At 38.9% G+C, this 20,418-nt stretch overlaps 1 protein-coding gene across 7 annotated transcripts; it reads left to right on the top strand.

Annotated features, from left to right (window-relative positions):
- Window positions 1–571: 571 nt before the first annotated feature.
- lmo7a (LIM domain 7a) lies at window positions 572–19,449 on the top strand. Of its 7 annotated transcripts, none has more exons than XM_053626928.1 (26): window positions 744–1,375; window positions 1,658–1,942; window positions 2,297–2,431; window positions 2,856–3,605; window positions 4,791–4,820; window positions 5,411–5,522; window positions 6,093–6,235; window positions 6,478–7,156; window positions 7,549–7,803; window positions 8,409–8,523; window positions 9,283–9,444; window positions 10,729–10,829; window positions 10,923–10,986; window positions 11,280–11,330; window positions 12,245–12,270; window positions 13,092–13,199; window positions 13,395–13,487; window positions 14,304–14,779; window positions 15,072–15,113; window positions 15,284–15,339; window positions 15,526–15,684; window positions 15,984–16,185; window positions 16,842–17,099; window positions 17,513–17,621; window positions 18,105–18,207; window positions 18,787–19,449. In XM_053626928.1, exons 1-26 carry the CDS (start codon window positions 990–992, stop codon window positions 18,807–18,809), a joined length of 4,923 nt encoding a protein of 1,640 aa, XP_053482903.1. In that variant the 5' UTR covers window positions 744–989; the 3' UTR covers window positions 18,810–19,449. The 7 variants fall into 7 exon arrangements, with proteins under 7 accessions (XP_053482907.1, XP_053482901.1, XP_053482906.1 ...); XM_053626925.1 differs by having other exon boundaries at window positions 10,654–10,829; XM_053626926.1 differs by lacking the exon at window positions 15,072–15,113 and having other exon boundaries at window positions 743–1,375; window positions 10,654–10,829.
- The last annotated feature ends 969 nt before the right edge of the window (window positions 19,450–20,418 follow it).

The raw sequence follows: 20,418 nt of genomic DNA, 5'->3' as shown, positions 1-20,418 counted from the left end.
TTGATTGAAAACAAAAGGGTAGGCTCTGCTTTGTCAGGACTGTTATTGAGGATAACTCGTATGTTTTTATGTCAAACTGTGATTTGGCTACATAGTTTGACAGCATAGTGCCCCCTGCTGGTTTGACTGAGGTGTTTGTCTTTTAAACAAACTGAACACAAGAACACAGTCCTGCAGTTGTTCAGACACCCCCCACCCATTCCTACATTGTGGTACAAGTGTGATATTCAGCAGACACCTGCTGGTTTTGGTAGTTATTCCAAATGACCTCCTATCACACTTTGTGGATCAGAATTTTGTTTTTCTCTGCAGGAGGTTAATTAGGCAGTTCTCTAGACCTGCTCTATGTTCACCTCAGTGAGACATTCCCCTATAGACCACACTAGCTTACAAATGAGCTTGCCGCTGTTGTGTATGTATACATTTCTAAGAGAGACATTTCCTACTCCTGAATTTCACTGTTCTCCACTAGGCTGTCTCAGTTACCCTGAAACAGAGCTGGTTTTCATGATGGCAGAAAGCAAGGAGTATCGCCGCTCGCTGGTGGTCACTCCAAAGGCCAACACTCAGTTCAACCAGTTCCTGCCAAGCAAAGAAAAGCAGACGGGCTATGTTCCAGCACCACTACGCAAGAAGCGCTCTGACTATCGCAATGATGAAAACAGACGCAGCTGGGCCAGTCCCATGTTTACAGAGGAGGATGGATCTTTCTCTCGGTAATTTCAGTCCTCTTAAACAGATATTACAGTGATTCTTTATTTCAAGGTGACCCAGGTTGCAGGCATTATCCATCACAATAGAGCCTCCTTGACTAAAATTAGTCTTTAATTCTGCCAGGGAGTTTTAGCACATCAGTGTTTCTGCTTGGAGAAAGACTAAAGCTTCACTGTTAGAGCAAAGATGACTGAAAGGTGATACTTATATGAATGTCTTACAGTATATGATTGGTGAGGCTTTGTGTTTGGTTAGGACAAGTGAAAAATTTCAGAATGCCTTGCTTTTTCATGCCACACTATGTTGTACGTATGTGTGTGACTCTTCTGTATGAATGTATGTCTGTGCCAATTTATGGACGATGGGCATATGGTAACAGGATAGGTACAGGCTCGTCCTCCATCAATGAACTAAGCACTCAAAGTTCTACACAACTTGCCTGGCCGTTCGGGTATGAGAGCAGTGATTCAGAGGCAGACCGTCCAGACCCTGACCTCCTCCTTGATGATTTGGCCAGCCGCCGGTTTCACACCCCATCTGTTGTCACTCCCACCAACTTTGCATTACCCATGACCTCAGGGGATTCCACCACTATGCCCCAAACCACCAGGCCAAAGGTTATGCTTACTAATGTGCCCCGACCAACGTTGACCTATCTCAGGTCAGAGACACCCCAGAGACTGCTGTGCTATAGTATAACATAATCATTGTTAACATCCTCTTTGATCTGGGTTGGTTTTTTTTTGGAGGATAGCGTTTGGGGGTGGGTGGGCTTGTTTGCTGTGTTTTAAATTTTTTTCCATGGTTAAAATCTGTGGCCGCCTTCATTTTATCAGATTTAGTTATGTTTTGTGTTTAATATGTCGACTTTTATGGATACATTAATGTGTGCTGATGAGTGGCCATGTGCAGTTACTCATGCATTCAGCTCTCTCTTGAGCAGCAGTGAAACTAGACCTCCTCAGAAGGCTGCTAGGAGGTCTGCATCTGCTGATGTCTACATGTATGATGACTCGGCGGAAGAAGATGATGAGATTGGTTATGCTGATCCTGTTCAGGATGACCTTTATGCTCGTAAAGTGGGCCTGACAGTATCCCAGCCCATTTCCACTGCACACCATGATAAATTTCTCCCAAAGTTCTGGACACCAGAGGAAGACATGCATGTGCAGAAAATCAGACTGGGCTCTCAGCGTCGGCCCTGGTACAGAAAGATCCAGGGTTTCAGGTCTGTCTGGCACTGGTGAAAAACAACAACTAACATTAAATAGATAGATATAACTTCAAGTTGCACATTTTACTGTTGTTATTTTTGAAGACCTTTTAATAGATATATTTAGGTCTCATTCAACTATAAATATTTTATGGGCTTTTACTTCAGTCTTTGCATGTGATCAGAATACATTCCTATATTTTCATTTGTTTGGTCTGCACTTCTGGTCTGGTCTTCCTTCTCCTGGCTAATAGATTTGGGTTCTCTCTCTCTCTCTCTCTCTCTCTCTCTCTCTCTCTCTCTCTCTCTCTCTCTCCTTGTCTCCTTTCTCTGTGCTTTCTCTTCATGACCTGCCTGACTTGTGTCTAGTCAGAAGAAGTCTGGCTCATCCTCAGAGGACTCCGACTGTGATGTCAGTCCCCGGCACTGTGTGTCCTCTCCCTCTCATTCTGAACCCACTTCCTTACACGCACAAACTTCACAGCTCAGTCCCATCACTCCCAGGTCCTTTTCACACTTCCACAATCAGTAGCCCTGACTTAGCGTCCACTCACACACTAACTAATTCACCTACTCAGCTTCTCTTTACTGACCTACACTGTTTACTTCACACAACATTAATCTTATGAATGATGTCCATCTCAATAAATAACTAATACTATATCAGTCTGGATTTATGTATCATATAGAATAAACTCATGTATAAAAGTAGTATTTTACACATGTAATTTGGATTTTTAGAACAAATTAAGCAGCAGATTAATAAGCAAATAAGTCATTTAAAATAAATGAATTAAAATTAGCACATTACACAATCCTGTACACTTTTTCTCATGTCTGCTTGCTTTGCTGTCTTGTACTATTGCACACTATCCCTTTCCTCTGAAATTCTTCTGCTTTCTTCTTTCCTTTTTCACTCAACATATAGTCCTACCACACAGCCACTCATGCTCACGCAACAGACCTCTGGAGCCCAAAGGTTTCAGTTCCCTGATTTCTGGCCCAGGCCAGACCCCACCTCAGGTCCAAGACTCATTAAGTGCAAGAGACACCCATTATTAGGGCGGGAGCACCCTAACGACCCCTACAATGTTTCTGAGGACATTCTCCCCGACTTGGACAATGATGACATGTTTAGCCGCCGCACATGTGCCTTCAACTCTAACACTGAGCTGGCCAGGATGAAATATGGGGGTCTACTTACCTCACATCACAGGTCTGAGCCATCTATCAGAGTGGTTACTCAGCACAACGATGGCAAATCTACTTACCCTGACATTGAGAAAGACGATGTGCTCACCCGCCGGTTACAGCATCATTCTACGCTGCGTCCTCTTTCAGGAGCACCTAATAACTATCACCCTGTGCCTATTCCTGAGTCCTGGGCCCTGCCACAGAAACTTCAGGCCAAGATATCTGCCCCGTGCCCACCAATACAGGTGACTGCCCAGGTGTGTGCAAAACAGAAGTGGGATGCACATCGAAAAACAGATGATATGCTAGTTAGGAAGTTTGGAATTGTACATGTCCAGAATCCCACTGAGGTATCTCAGAGGTCATTTGCAACTCAAACAGGCCCAAGTGTGCCCTCATCCTGCAGCGAGGAGGATCTTCAAAAATGGCAGGCCATCAGAGAGGCCAGTCGCCTAAGATATAAGAAGAGGCTGATGGTGGAGAGGTTAGGCTTCTGAGTGTGTAGGAATGACCTGAGTCCCTGCATGCTTTCATGGCCTCTGATATCCCTTTTTTATATATCCCAGTAGTAGCCTAACCTGGATTGTTTAAGTGCGCTTTCAAATGGTATTCTATTGCTCTTTAAGCCTCTGATTATTAGTAATAATTTTGAGATTATTATGTAATGTAATGAATAGGCTAGAGAACTTTGTAAACAGTATTAATTGATGTACTTGGGTGTTATTTATTTCTCCAAAACTTTTTATTTGTTAAAGTGCATTGCTAATATGTTTTCAGATATATACAAATACGTTAAGGATGCATGAGTGAGTTTTCCACAACTCCACCAAAAAGGCATGAGTGTTATTTAATTATACATAAATGAATGTATAACAATTCTGGGGGGGTTTGTGTGATTTTTAATTTTTTTTTTCTAAAGGATTTGGATTGCCTGGCATTTTGTCTTGCTCTGCTTTTCTGATAAATAAATGTATTACTAAAAGCTTTTGTGATGAATTCACCTAACAAAAACGCGATATCAAGACTGCTTCCATTTCAGTCAGCTAGCTATTCCCTAAAAGAGGTTCAGAGGTTCACACAGACTTGTGGAAGTGGGAGTGTAATGACCAAAGCTGTCAAGGAATGTGAAAACCTGAGTAATATCTATAAATAACAGAGCCAGACATAGCCACTCTTTACAAGAATGCCAACAGACTGTGCTGCTTAGAAATTCCCCATTGGCATGAGATGCAGTAAACACTAGAAATTTCACTTTTGTCTCTATGGAAATGTACTTTCAAAACACACCCAGCCTGTAATTTCCAAGCCAAACAGTGCCGTTGGTAGGGTACATTCATACCTTTAACCTATTATAAAGAGTTATATCATCTTAACATTTACGGAACTACAGTTTCCTATGAAGTTAGTGTACCTCTAACTTTCCCTTACGTGAGTTATAACCAATAGCTTGTGTTCACACAAACCTGCAGCTACACTGTAGGTCGTAGAAAGGTGATATCCACTGTATAACTGCTTCACTTCTGCTCTGTGAAGAAAAGGTGATTCTCTGGTAACTGCACCTGAAACATTTTGCATTTAATTCAATCTCTAAGTTGCTGTCAGCCAGATGTTCATCTAAAATGCACAAAAATATGACCTGCCTTCTGTGTGGTTCTGTTTGGTTCTCTAGACTCATGCAAAAGAACTCAGAGACTGATGGGTGAGTAGATGTCTGGGACCAGGAATGTGGCATGGTGTGTCCAGTTGTGTTGTCATGTCCTCATTGCTTTTGTGTGGTTCTGCTCGCCCCAGCACTAAACATTAACATTACTCACATTGCTTTGGTCCCTGTGGGCTGCACCCCAACTCTTTTCATCACAAAACAAAGAGGACTCAACAGATACACACAATGCTAGCTAATAAAAGCTGATTTGCATTGCACTGTATTGAGGAGTAGTGCATCAGTAATTCAGGAAATATCCAGAGCATTCAGACTCTCAGATTTCACATATACAGAACAAGCTCACTATACTCAGTGAGTGGCGTTGTGTTTTCCTGAGTACTGATGCTATGTATGTATACAACAGCATTGCTAACACCAAGGAATATGCTCTATTGTGTATAAAAAGCTGTGAATTAACCATTCTGAGTAACTATTCTTTCCCTTTTCAGTATTTTCTGCATCCACGTATATAAGCTCAGTGTGGAAGATGGGGTTCTTCATTCTTTGTTTTTTCTTCATTTCCAGAATCACACAGTCTGTGTACTTTTTAAATTATAAAGCATCACTCTGTGAATTTGTGTTGACAGGTCTGTTTCATTGAGTGACATCCCTGTTGAGCAGGCAGTCCAAAGTGTACGCTATGAGGAGCTGAAGAAGTTCCGTGAGAATTTGAAGGAAAGTGAAGACAAGTGGCAGGATGTGAGTAACACCTCGACCCCTCTGCCTTTTGTCTGCTTATGAATCAATGACAACAGTGCAGTTTTCTTACCTAGTGCTTTGTTGCTCATAAGATATATTCATGATCTAATCATTACTACTCTGTGAGAGTGGCTATATTTTCCTTGTCTTATACTTCACTGCATATGTGCGCATACTGTAAGAATTGCCAATTTCTAAGTTTTACAGGATGTTTATAAGGTTTATATGATATGACGTATTTAAGGTACGATAAAATGTAAATAAGTGTTATAATCACACAAAGTGGCAATCTATTTCTGAGTATGAAGCTGTGTTCTGAAGGTGACTATGTTGGAAAGGGCTATTTCTCCACACAGTATTTAGGTCACATACGGGCCCCAAATACACAAGGCAAGTGGAGCCAAGAAAATAAATAGCACACCTTAAAATCTAGTCCATGTCCCCCCGCCTTTTCCCTCTCCCTACTTCTCTTTGTCTCACTCTTTCTGACACTCTGCTGTTCTATCTTTGTCTTTGACTGAGCATGTGAGAGAAGGTTATGGACTTTGAGCATCAATGTCTTGTCTTCAGGATCTCAATAAATGGAAAAGCAGGCGCAGGAGTGTTAACTCGGATATCATGAAGAAGAAAGAAGAGCGAGAACAGATCGAGACACTTACTACAGGAAGCAGCACCAGGAAATCAAAGACCTTCAAGGAAATGGAAGAGGAGAGGTAAAGTCCACATACACACAGATATACACACAGATATCTGCCTTATAATAAGTGTCTAATTACCTGATATGGTTTTTTCCCCCTAGTCATAAATGCAGTCTTGCACCTAATCTTGCATTTACTGTTCTACAATTGTCTATATAACCCTACTTCACTAGTTACACTGGGGAAAATGGAGCTTGTGTGTGTGATTGTAATTTAATAAAGCCTACCGCCATCCTCCTCTCCCTTTCACTATGCAGGGAAAGCCAAACACCAGGCTTCAGGAGTCGCTTTGCAACCTTCTCCACTTCTGAAGACCAGGATGTCTTTGATGAACCAACACCCAAGACCAGGGTTTTACCAAGCCGCAGCATGACCATTGATACTCCCTTCTCCCTGAGGCAATATAAAGGGGGCTCTCTGCCCAGTTTGGCAGATGATGAACCTGAGGATGGCAGCGTGGTATCCGATGAGGTAGGTGCTCCATCTAGTCCTGTCCCATCCAGCTTAGGGAGCACTCTAAATACAAGTCAAGGAAAACAAACTAGCATCTCCAGCAGCCACAACCTTCTGGATGATCCAGTTCCAACCAGTGTCACCAGCAAACCCAGTCTACTAGTGCCCGTCAACACCACTCAGTCAAGTCGCATCAGCACCATCTTCAGCAATCCTCCACTGGAAGCTAACAGCAGCTCAAAACCAATTACAAAATCCAGCAACTTTGTTAGCCCTGTGCCTGCACCTAGGCAAGTCCAAAGCCAGCCTTCACTGCATAAACCGGTCTCAGCAGCAACCAAACAACCCATTGCACCTCAGGTTTCGGCCTCACTTCCCAGGAGCTACCAGAAATCAGATAGTGCACGGATCACTTCTGTTGTCACTCCCAGACCTTTTGGTGCCCCAAGCACCAAAATTACCTCCCTGCCCCGTGCCTATACGGTGAGACTCCTCATTCACTTTCCAAAAAATCCATTATGAAGTTATTAAGAAGTTTTGAGGGAGAGATGAATGTTCACCTAATAGCTGTTGTAATCTATATACAGTCAGTGAGTAATCTTTTTGCAACCAAGATGAATATAGAGAAACAGTGTGAAGTAGTAATAAGTTTATTAAGGAAAGTGTTATGCCACATAAACATGTTTGCCTTGTAATTGGTTATGTGACCTGTTATATTCAGTGTCTGGGTATTTTATGCCACATGGAACTATAGTAATGACAATACTAAGGTTATATCCCATGTAGTATAATCTACATTCTTTGAGGTTTTGCTATATGCAGTGATCAATTTGAGCAACATTTCCACACTAATACTATCCTGTACCTGCTCCCAGGTGGATGACTCTCGGAAGCGCTTTAATGGTGAGACAAACAGTAGTAAGCAAACTACAGTTCCTAGCCGTTATGCACCATTTGTTAAAGAAGATGAGGTTAATTCCCAGACCAGTTCTGTTCAAAGCAGTAGTGAGGATACAGGGGAGGAAGAGGAGCAAGTGGTTTCCCCTCCTCAGACCTCCTCATCTGTCACTCCAGTCAGCCGTGTAGCCCCACAACCCAAAGCAGTGTCTCTTTTAAATAGCTCACAGCAGGTGAGTTTAAGGTCTAGTATTTTTTGTGAGAATCTGTTTGCACTGACATAGGAACAAAAACCAATAGTTATAATGAAACTCAGAGATGTGTGCTTTAGTTTGTTTTGTGTAGCTTTTATAACTTTTGCAATGATAAACTTGACATATTATGAGCATTATGTCCTTGAAAAGAATGGAAAACAACCATATATGGCTATTATAATGTTTTCAACTGCTTTATTTTTAAATGTCTAGAATCAAGACCATGAAGCCTATATTTTAGACATATCTACTAATTCCAAGCATAACAATTCCTTATTTTGTTGGCAGAACATTTTACTTCCTGCTAGACATTGAATTAAGCAAAAATAATCTCCTAATCGAATAAGACAATTTTGCGTGACATGAGCACACATATCTAGAAATAAGCTTAATAATCATAGTTTTTTGAAAGCAATCTTAGAAAAATATTAGTTGAATTTGTCCTATATTTAAGATGTATTTACTTGCTAGAATATAATTTTTGCAGTGCAAAAACAGCTCACTTATTGACTCTTGTGCTGAGTGGGTATTTTAAGCCAAGAGAAGGTTCGGATTGGCTGAAATATCCTGTGTGTGTCTTCTAGGAAAACTACAGTGAAATGAGGATCAGCCTGAACCAGAAACCCAAGAGCAGTCATGACTTTGGCTTCCAGACTAACTGGGACTCCATGGGGGCTGTTGTTAAATCTTTACAACCAGGTATAAACAAATAGATGGATGAGATTTGTTTTGTGGAACCATGATATAAATGGCTTTCCTCTTTCCTCATTTTTTAATGAAGAACTCATAAGCTCTTAATTAGAGAATACTGCAGGGATATATTAATTAACTAATCTTTGTGTTCAGCTGTAAGCTTAATACAAAGCATTTCTGCAGTCCTTGATAAGTCTGTGTAGACCATAATTTTCTAGGTCATCTCTGATTAGGTATTAGGCACTTGGACAGCACAAGGAAAGCTCACATATAGTATTTAATGTATAATTGAATTAAATTTTATCGTAAAGTTGTACAGGTGAGATATAGAAAAACTCAAATGGCTATTGTCGATGCTCAAGTGAAGCGCATCCTGTGGCATCCTGTGACTATTGAGCATGTGTGATTTGGATTTAAATTACTATGGTTTGTTAAAAAGAATAAACATTATTGACATTTTAAGCTTGACCTAGTCTTGATTTCACGAGGATGTCTAGAGCTAAGGAATTTTTATAATTGGGTTCAGCAAACCTAATCGTTGACAATGGAAAGCATTTCCTTCATAGCAATAAATCACAGCTCAGGACAAATCAAATATGTGTTGCACATATCTCCAAAATAGAAAGACAGAACCCTTTTGGTGGTGGATCAAAGTTTGTGAAGACTGCTTAAGACTCTGCTTAATAAAAGTAAGAGGACATGATTTAATGATTTGCAGCCCTTTCTGTGTGTCATGAAACAGTGTGTACATGTGCATTTTTATAGGTAGTCAAGCAGAGCTGTGCCACCTGCAGGTCGGGGATCAGATCTTGGCAGTTAATGGGCAGAAGGTGGCAGACATGAGCTACGAGCAGTGGAAAAGGAACATGGATGAAGCCCTGCAGCAGGGTAGCCTGTTTATGGACATTCGCAGACAGGGAAAGAACAGTAAGTTTATGCCCTCATCCACACTCCTCTGCATTCTATGTGTTTGGTCAGAGGAAACAATACCTTCAAGCCTGTTTTACCTGAGTGACTCTTGCAGGTATGGCAGATGCAAATGGTCACACCATCAAAGCAGAATTAGTGCAAAACAAGCCCTGAAAGAGTTAATCGGTGTCCCTGCTAGGTAATACAGTCAGTTGGTCAGGCTGTGTTTTCCAATCATTTTGTTGCCATTCCTTTTGCAGTTTAGAAAAATGTTGTGGTGGCATTCATTTGAAGTAGGAATGTGGGAATGTTCTTCCTCCTGGGTTGGTAGAGCCACATACCATGATATGGAAGATGTGTATATCAATCTTTGATGACAATGAGTAACACTGATAACAGTCTGCCCAAAATTTTTAAAAAGGCACATTTAAAACAGTAGATGTTTAAATAATGCAAGCATTCTCCTCATAGTCATGTGTGTGTATTCAGATTCTAAACATGATAATAGACTGTTATGCTACTTTCATATAATACTTACATTATCTAGACTAACTCTTAGAAAGAAAAACTTGTAAGCATTTGGGGATATGCTAGGTGTTAATTAGAAACGTGAAAAATAGTACATTAATTTTCAGTTTCCTGCCACTATGTGTGCCTTAACTATCTCGGTGGATGCATCTGCCTGTCTGTCTATCTGTCTTTTTTTCTCAGTTTTTACAATACTAATATCTGTCTTACCCATGCTACATGTGTTTTTATTCACTGTGTTTGTATCCTGTGTGAGCAGTGCAGTGTTAAACCAGCATGTGAAGCTGTGCTATTTAGTAACAGTCATTATATTTACCAACAAGTATATACCATTAGGAATCTTGTTAATTACTTATTTACTAATACATTTCCTCACCCTAATATTATAAGGTTCTGTCTCCCATTACTTCTTAACTAGTAATACCTTACAAAATTAATGTTTTGATTTGTTTGTATATACTTATCCTCACATGTAGGTGTGCTAGGAGGTGTATGCTTGTTGGTAATGCTGGTGTGTGGTGCTTTGTGTATTGCATGGCAAGGGAAGGTGGTCTGTCTCTCAAACCCCACTTTTAGACACATAGACCTGATAGCAAAGGCTGTTTTGTCAGACGCTTGTGTGTAATCATGTGTCTGGTATTATATTTGCTAATTTTCTGTTTTTAAAATCTTTGACTGTGCCAATGACACAACTATCAGATTGGGGCAAAGACCTACCTTCCCTATCATATAAAAGCCATAAGGTCATCAATCTCACCAGTGCGGATCCTCTAGGTTCCCCTGAGCCAAATGCCAACATGAGCTTGGACTTCACCTCACGCCCAGCCATGGATCCCACTGTGAAATCTCTGAATGTCCGCTCCCAGCCTGTCAATGTGAGCACCTCAAGCACTGAACATGAGAAATATGATTCTTCATTGGTATAATATATTTGAATGTTTTTATATCACTGTTGTACTATGTTGTAGAGTCTGCCTTCCAATGGCATTAATGGTGGAACTAATGAGGAACCTGTGATTCTGAGAAACAAAGGTAAAGCATATTTCTCATAGATTTACCCATTCTGTGACTGAACTACACTAAACAGAATGGAAAGTGCATTGGATGTTGTGTTTTATGCTTGGTGTGTAGAATGTTTGTTTTGCTTTTCAGGTTTTTTTTTTATATTTACTGTCAATTTTTGTTCATATGAATATTAATTAAATTGTTTTCAATGCAATATTTTACAAATGTGAATCAATGAATCTGGATTTCATTTACTTGAGTTGATTCTTGTCCTTTTCTCAATCTCTGTCCTTTCCTTAATCTCTTCATTATCCATGTAGAACCCATTTCTTTAAAAAACCTTAAAAGGAGATCGGAGTTTTTTGAACAAGGTAAAAGAGCAGCCCCTGTTCACTATGTATTTTTGGTGCTGGGCATTACAAGGCCTTCATGCTGCCGTCCTCTTTTCCTTCATGCAGCCGAAGCCGTTGTAACTCACGCACTCTTCCCTCAGGCTCTGCAGAGAGCACAGTCAGTTTATGTGGTAAAGAACACTGAATGTGCAGTGTCCGTCCACATCAACACACTGACATGCTGTCTGCAGTAGCATCAGAGCATATAAATATGAAATAACAGAAGGTGTAAAGTGGGAAATTATTTATTTTTATAGTGTAAACTATAATATGTAGCATATATTTCTTTGGTCAAAACTGTAGTATGGGCTTCACAAGACTGCATACCAAAACCATATCAACACCAAAATAACCTCTAAGACTCAACATTATAATATATGCTAGGCCTCCAGTGATCAGTTCTGTGTCGGATACTGCATTCATGAATAGATTATTTAATAAAAAATATTGAGATATACTGATTAGCATGCAGTGTTCCCCTCTTGGCCTACATATGTACATCTCTTGATGTAAAGTAAGAGATGAGCCTATAGTAGGATGCAGTGTGGTGTGTGGTGTGTGTTGGTATGGCGTTCAGGTTGCCTACAATATTCCTCTTCCCTTTTGCATGCTGTGCTGAGCATGGATTTGGTGTCTTGCATGTAGCTTTTGACTATTTATGTTGGGAAGTGTGGGCTTTTTTCAAGTGGTAGTTTTTGCTACCTTTTTGCATGTGACTAAACTGTGAGTGAATTGGAAATAATACTGTGCACTGATAATACAATAACAAAGATTTCTTAGTGTTTATTTCCATGTTACAATTCATACATTTATTTTTAGTAATGCCATTATAAAAAGTTACAATTCAAAAATTACTCTTCATAAATCCAATCTAATTTTAATTTTTCTTGTAGGTGGATCTGAAAATCAAATACCAGATGTAAGTCAAAAAGTGTGCTCATAATATTTGTACAATGTGTATTATTTGAAACATGTTGTAGTCAGCCTGTCAGAGGATGTGAAAAGAATAATCAGAGTAGTATGGGAAAGCACTGAATTTAAGTTTCTTTTGCCTGGGGTTAGGGATTAGGTTAGGATACTGTCTCTAGTAATGACTCAACAACAAAAACAAGAACTGCAGCTCAGAGTGCTTTAAATAACATTACTAGTGAGAAAATGGTTAAAAAAAATAATTCTCAAATTCTGATCCTTAAAGAATTTAGCTGAAAAAAATCAGAAGATTTTATAATAATATATATATTATTATATTATTATATATAAGATTTAGAAATTCTTAGAAATAAAAAAAAAACCCAGTGCAAATAATGAAACAAAATAATAAATAAATACTATTTTACTATTTATGTAAAATATTAAATAGTATGTTGGAATATTTTATCCTTTAAATTGTTTTTACTATTTAAATTAATAAATTTATTTGTATGCCTATTTAGACTTTTGTATGATAATTTTTTTTGTTTATTACTTTATGTATTTATTTATGTATTTTTATTTAGTTACTTATTAATGTCCTAGTTTCTGCCTTGAATTTAGCCCTTGATGCTGGCATAGCATTAAAAAATTAAACACCTAACCTAAACAGTAAGTAAAGGAGAGGACAAAAAGGAAATATCAAAGCAATATATACAGTCATAGCTATGTGATATACTTGGTTCATATCGCTGATGATAATTGTAGTTGTGTAGTTTAGCACATGTGTGCTCGCTGGTTAAATGACAGAAATGTGTCTGTGTTCTCTAGCTACCAGTTCCCTCTCTGTCAGCCTCTTCTACTCGCTGGTCCTGGGACCCAGAGGAAGAGCGCAGGCGACAGGAGAAATGGCAAAAAGAGCAAGAGCGCCAGCTCCAGGTAACATTTCCACCACCTTTTTTTATTTGAGCTATTTATGGTCTGTTAAAATTACTCTTTGTTTAACTGTATTTACTGACCGATTAAAGTTTTCCTGATAAACAGATGGATAAGGTTACGGCAAGCTTAATTTAATCTGTTTTTTAGCTTGTGGCCCAAGCTATGAAAAATGTATTTTCATTTGCTTTCCTACAGGAAAAGTATCGAAGAGATCAAGAAAAGCTAGAGGAGGAGTTTAGAAAAGCCCAGCAAGAGGCTGTAACAGAAGGCACAAAACAATATCAAGAGGTATCAAGTATTGTTAAAAGAATCCACTCAGTTTACTTGAGTAAAAAATTAGAGATGCTTGAAATGTCTTCCATGGTTAAAATAAAAGTGGAAATTAAAATAAAATCTTCTATTACATGTACTCAAGTATCAAGGTACTTATGTATCAAAAAATAGATTTAAAAAAACACTTGATCAGAGCTTTTCTCTGATTATATATGCGACTCACTTCACTGCAGTCTTGGGTGTTGGCTAATACTAGATAGCTAGCTAGCATGAGCTAACTTAACAGGATTTCTGAGAGGATTTTTAAGACATAAAAGACTTGTAGTCTATCGAATATATGTAGTCATCTATATGTAGGCCTAGTCGATTTGAGTACAATAAATAATAATAAGGTTTAAAGCCAGCATCAGTTATGATAATGGTGTGTGGCTTTCAACATTGCATGCCTATGTTAAATTTCAGTTAGCGAATTAGCTCAAGCAGTAATGTAATTTGTTTGTCTATAATGTTGTTTCTCCAGCTATGCCATCAGAAGAGTATCTAAGTGAAGTAAAACTTTAAGTTGATACAAATAGTTAAAGTTGAATAAAGTAAAAATATTCACAAAGCATTCTCAGGTATAATAATGAACTATTTTTCCTTCATTGCTGTATACAAGTGATAATTATGACCCTTGACTCTGTTACATTTGCCAATAAAACATTACTACAGCATTAATATATGATTTATACTTACAAACCTTGATGTACAATGTTTGCTTATATTTAAAAATGTAAACACCAATTTTTCCAAAGAACCCCAATGTGAAATATTTGTGATGCCACTAAACAGGAGTTGAGGAGCCTTGAGCTGGAGAAGGAGGCTTCAAGACTGGCCCTCAAAGAGGAGGAGGAGAGGAGGAGGAGAGAGGAGGAGAGGAAAAGAAGGGAGGAACAGGACCGCCTTGAGGAAGAGAGGAAAAGAAAAGAGCAACAGGAGCGCCTTGAAGAGGAGAGGAAAAGAAAAGAGCAACAGGAGCGCCTTGAGGAGGAGAGGAAAAGAAGGGAGGAACAGGAGCACCTTGAGGAGGAGAGGAAAATAAAGGAGGAACTGGAGCACCTTGAGGAGGACAGGAAAAGAAGGGAAGAGCAGAAAAAGAGGATAGAACAGAAACGCCTGGAAGAGCAGAGAAAGAAGGAGGAAGAGGAGCGTAAACAATGGGAGGAGGAAAACCGAAGGAGAGAGGAAGATGCACAGAGACTGCAGAGGAAAAGAGAGGAAGATGAGGAGAGGAGGCGCCAAGAGGCCCATCAGAGACTTCAGGCAAAGTAAGTAGCTGTGTTCTCACTTAGATTCCTGAGTATTTGGTTGAGGTTTGGAGTAATTGTGGCAATGCATGTTTGCTGAAGCTGCATTTTAGAGTTGCCATGCAATAAAAGTGTCAAGTGCGTTTACCATTGCTGCATGGTTTTGCTGTGAATAACATACTATATACTCACTGTTGTGTGTTGTCATGCAACGAGACCACAAACCAGACCAATCTTTATTATTTTTGCCCATTTGTGTTTGAATGCTATAAACCTCTGCTTCTCTGTGCTGCTTTTGCTGTTTTGATCACAGTGTTGTGGAGTATACTTTCCCTGAGCTATCCTACTCACACAGGTAAATTTAATTGTTTAGTTGTGGACACACTGTATGTGACAAACTGCATTGAATGTGCTTTTAAGAAGATTAGCTGCCTAACTCGAAAAAAAAAAAAAAGTTTTTGTTTTTAGAAACTCACACATAGCCTATATAAATTTTGTAACCCTTTTTGGTTAACAATTTTCCAGGGCCAAGTCCAAATCTACTCCAGAGCTGGATGACAATGACAAAAATGATATTAAAGGTCAGTATATTCAATTAGATACAGAGTGTGCCATATGTGAAGTTGCATCAGATCCTGCCGCATGAAAGTAACATTGAACTAAGACTTACATAGACAAAGTCTTGTATAATGACGCTAATTCACAGAACTTACAGCTAGTCTGGTCAGTACCGAGCAGTGTCAGTGTGTGTGTGCGGCTGTATGCAGGTGTGTATAGCAAGCACAGGGGCCTGGCAGGTTGGCTTCTGGAGGAAGAGTTACGAAGGAAGAAAGATCCTCATATCCTGAGACATCAGGCTGCATCTGAGCTGGAACTAGAGAGGAGAAACATCCTTAGTGCTATGAGATACAGTAACCCAGAGAGAGGTGGGCCATGGCTTGTGACCATGTCAATTATGAAGCCCAGCCAATCACCTGATCAGCGAAAATCTATGATCATTAATGTAATCAAGTCTGATTGAGAATGTGTTCTTTCTTCACCATTCAATCAACGTGCACCAGAACTTGATTCAGGATATAAATGCCATGTATACATGCTATACATGTGAGCCAACTGTCTGATTTCAACAGCTTCAGCAGGCTTGAAATGAAGTGATGTGGTGTGCATGTATTTCTATTTATGATACTGTCTCTGAGGTCCTGTTCAAATAATGTCTTGTTTCCAGCCGTAAGCAGTGGTCTGGGTGAGAGCGCTTTGTATAAGTCCAGCCAGAATAAGAAAGAACCATTATCTCAAGCTGAAGCGGAAAGGCAGCAGATCATTCAGAACATGAAGAAGAAGACTTCATTGCTGACAGACAACAGCTGGATCCGTGAAAGTGCAGTCAACAATACAAACAAACAGCCAAACAGCCTTCCCATGAGGAGGTCAGTGTATGTTATCTTTAGCTAACATGATGGGTTCAAAAAAGAAATGTGAACAAATTGAAGGACAGTGATTAGTGTCTCCGTGACATTCCTATTTTCCTATAAACTTCATTTCCTTGAGATATACAGGTGCATCTCAAAAAATGTGAATATCATGGAAAAGTTAATTTTTTTTTCCATAATTTAATTCAAAAAGTGGAACTTTCATATATTCTAGATTCATTACACATAACGTGAAATATTTCAAGCTTTTTTTTTGTTTTAATCTTGATGATTACGTCTTACAGCTCAGGGAAATCAAAAATCCAGTATCTCAAAATATTAGAATAAAGAATTTATAATACAGAAATGTCGACCTTCTGAAAAGTATGTTAATGTATGCACTCAATACTTCGTTGGGGCTCCTTTTGCACAACAAAAGTTGTGTAATAAATCTAGAATATATGAAAGATTTATTTTTTTAAATTAAATTATGGAATAAAAAATTCCGTGATATTAACATTTTTTGAGTTGCACCTGTACTGATGTCTTTAAAAAAGCTTTAAGTCAATGCAAATATATAGAAATATGCTTAAATTGGCATATGCCGTTCTGTATAATACCATAACTATACAAAAGTGACTGACTGTGATTTGGCTTTTGTACTGGCTTGATAGAGGTGAGTCTCTGGACAACCTGGACATGACGACAAACCGGCCTTCCTGGAGGTCATCATGGACTCCAGGCACCACTTCCTCCATTCCAGACTATAGCCGTCCTTATTCATCTCTTACTGATTCTTCAATCCAAAGTGGACGTCCAGGTGCTGCCACAGTGCCTTCATATCAATCTCTGAGCTCCCATAGGCCAACATTGCCCAAGTCCACATCCAGCACTTGCACAAATCCTGAGAATCAGCCATCCTCACAAAACAGGTACTTTGTGAAGGTTTTAGGGTTAGAAATGTTCTGGAACATCGTGAGGTCAAATCCTAGAGCTGCCAGAGGCTCGTTGTTGGGCTGTTGAGCAACACCCTTAAAACTGTATATATTTTAACCTGTTTTTAAGCATTTTAGTTTCAGCAACTATGAGCAAAGCCCTCAGCCTTACAGTCTTACATTGGCATTATACAATGACCAAGTTAGGATTTACAATATTTAGGGAATATTGGCCTCTAAGAAAATAAAGTTAGCTGTAAAATTAGCTATATCCCCAGGGCTTCCACATTCCATTATTTTCCCGTGTACTGTATTGTGTCTAGAGTGTCTAAACACAAACAGAATAATTTGAATCATGTGATGGTTCATTTTGCTGGTCTCTCAGGTCATGTTTACATTCTATAATTTAGGTCAGTCAGTGGCAAGAAAATGTGTACTTACTGTGATATGCCACTGGGCAAAGGAGCAGCAATGATCATCGAGTCCTTGGGGCTCTGTTATCATTTACATTGCTTTAAGGTGAGAGTTCTGAACACCCTTCTCTTGGGATTTGGGTCAACCTGGTTACTAATGTCTAATGTCTAATCTGTCTTACTCAGACTTTATTACTCAGATCCTTCTCACTTTGCATACATGAAATAGGAATAACTGAAGCTAACATTTTGTCCCTCTGGAATGCTTGCATCTGCATCAGGATGATTGTAACAGTCCAGTTTCTAGGGGAATCCACAATTTCTCTCTTTGCATTTCCTTCTTCTATATCTGCGTTGTTCCATAATCCCTGCTGAGCACCCCACTATCACACCTTCATAGGGTTTATATGCTTGTATCTATTTTTATTTTCGGTTTGTTCTTGAGCCTGTTGGTGAATGGTTTCCTCTCATATTACGTTTTTAAATATAACTTACTGCCTCTGAGTCAGAGATCATCTGTCCATTTAGGGGCATATGCACTTGGCCTACACAGTCTTCTTACTCTGTATCCCTGTGTCTCATATTTCAGTGCATTCAATGCAAAAAAGACCTTGGCGGCAAAGAAAGTGGTGCTGAAGTCAGGATACGAAACAAACAGCTCTTCTGTAACTCCTGCTATATCCAAGTCAAAAGTAAGCCATCATTCACTCTGCACATAAATAGCGACAAGTGACAAATTAAAAGAAAAAAAATATGATAAAGTGTCTTGGGTTACCACGAAAAGCTAGAATAGTGCCTTGGAACAGAGTGGACAAGTCTCTGGAACTGTACTGGAGGGATGAACACCATTCTTCCAAAAGATTCCTTCAATTGGTATGATGATGGTGGTGATGACAATGCCTAACCGATGTCAGTACAAAATCTCACACTGGGTTGAGATCTGGTGATTCCAAAGGCCATAGCATATGATTTACACAATTTTCATACTTGTTAAACCATTCAGCAAACTCTTATGACCTGTGAATGGAGACATTTTCATCCTGGAAAGGACCACTCCCAACAGGATAAAAATGCTTTGTATTGATTTTCAGTGATCCTTCCCTCTAAGAAGAAAAATGAACCCAAACCACATCAGCAAAATACCCCCTACAGCAAAACTGAGACACTGTTTTTCATTTAATTTGTCACCAGTCTGTATATCAAAGGTCAAACTAAATAAAAAAGAATTCTGGTTATTTTGACGTCATGGACAAATTATATTCCCTCCACAGCAGGGCAGCCCACTTCCATGTGACCTCACTGGATTATTGCAGATTGAGGAAGAACCTGGCCCAGATACATAACCATGAACACTATAACTAGAGCTATGCATGAGGACAACACTATGGGATGACGGTCAAAATTACACAATAAACATCTGTGATTCCTTTTTTACCTAACAGAGGGGGAGAGGTAAAGTTATACGTTTCCGTAAAAGTATTACTGACTATGCTTGCACAAAGTACAAGGGGCATGCATTCACTTAGAAGCTAGTAATCTATTTGAAATTATTATCGTTGTGTTCCTCACAAATGAAAGCTCTGGATGATTTGTCATGAGAGACATATGTCATGAAGGTCTGTTTTGTAGTAATTTTTGGAGTGTTAGAATCTGCTGGTTTTCTCATTGCTTTTCAAGTCTATCTTCATCAGATGTCTGCATGTTATGGTGTGTTGCAAAATCCTGTTATCTATTAATCATATATTTGTGATGGGGAAAGACTATTTAGAATACATTTATTAAGAATATATTTAAAAGTGGCATGGTTTGTAGGAAGAGTTTTATGGAATCCATTTAAGACATTGAAGTGAGATTTTCCACAAAGTAAAACAATCTTATACATACAAAAGTAATTGTATTCACCAATATTTGTAAATAAAGTGACCAAATCAAAATGTATGGCTTAGTATAAATCATTTAATTGATCCCCAGCTTAGTACCAAATACAATTATGAGCTTCTGAGCTGTTTATTTATATATTTTACTTCTTGTTGTGTTGTTGTGTCTACTGTATGCTGTGTGTATCTAAAGAGTTCTACACTTCTCAGCACAATGGGTTATGTGTGCAGATTAAACATGGTATGGACTACATTTGATTAACTTACAGCAGTACTATTTACTGGACACTTACACTTTATTAATATACAATTAATCAGTTAACATTTGCATATTATATTCAACTGAAAATGTTATATTGATGATGGCATTGGTAGTAGCGTTACAATTTCCCTTCATTGGAATTAAGGAGCCCAAACCTGGTCCAGCATGACAATGCCCCTGTGCACAAAGCTAGTTCAATGAAGACATGGTTTGCCAGGATTAGTATGGAAGAACTGCACAATGTCCTGACCTCAACCCCACTGAACATCTTTGGGATGAATTGGAATGCTGACTGCACCTCAGGCCTCCTTGCCTGACATCACTAAATGTTCGTGTGATTGAATGGGCAAATCCCCACAGCTACACTTCTAGTGGAAAGCATTCCTGGAAGAGTGGAGGTTATTATAACAGCAAGGAGGGGGACTAAATCTGGGATGGGACATTCAAAGAGCAAATATGGGTGTGATGGTTAGATATCCAAATGCTTTGTGATACAAATACTTTCTGTAGAGTACTGTTTATACTGTTTTTAGGAAATATAACATAATTATTGATCATTTATATTCTGCCATTTTATTAAATTCTTATTATTTTATTATTCAGCGATTTTATTATATTTATACTCTGAACGTTATAAAATGTACCCATCAAGACAACAATATAAGCATCTTATCTGCGTTGTCTTTAAAATCACCAGGACTGTTGGTTTAGTCTCAATAATAACTGAATGAACTGTCACTTTTTTAAAAGATGGAATGTATCAG

This window comes from Ictalurus furcatus, chromosome 6 (assembly GCF_023375685.1).
Source record: "Ictalurus furcatus strain D&B chromosome 6, Billie_1.0, whole genome shotgun sequence".
In the NCBI taxonomy this organism is placed as follows: Eukaryota; Metazoa; Chordata; class Actinopteri; order Siluriformes; family Ictaluridae; genus Ictalurus; species Ictalurus furcatus.
This window is presented reverse-complemented; position numbering and strand designations above follow the sequence as displayed.

Bases quoted from the DNA above. Each gene is read 5' to 3' on its own strand.
- lmo7a (XM_053626925.1), top strand. From the start codon at position 990: ATGCCTTGCTTTTTCATGCCACACTATGTTGTACGTATGTGTGTGACT. The intron at 8,524-9,282 runs GTATAAACAAAT...GCATTTTTATAG, and splicing joins TGTTAAATCTTTACAACCAG to GTAGTCAAGCAGAGCTGTGC. The intron at 10,987-11,279 runs GTAAAGCATATT...TTATCCATGTAG, and splicing joins TGTGATTCTGAGAAACAAAG to AACCCATTTCTTTAAAAAAC.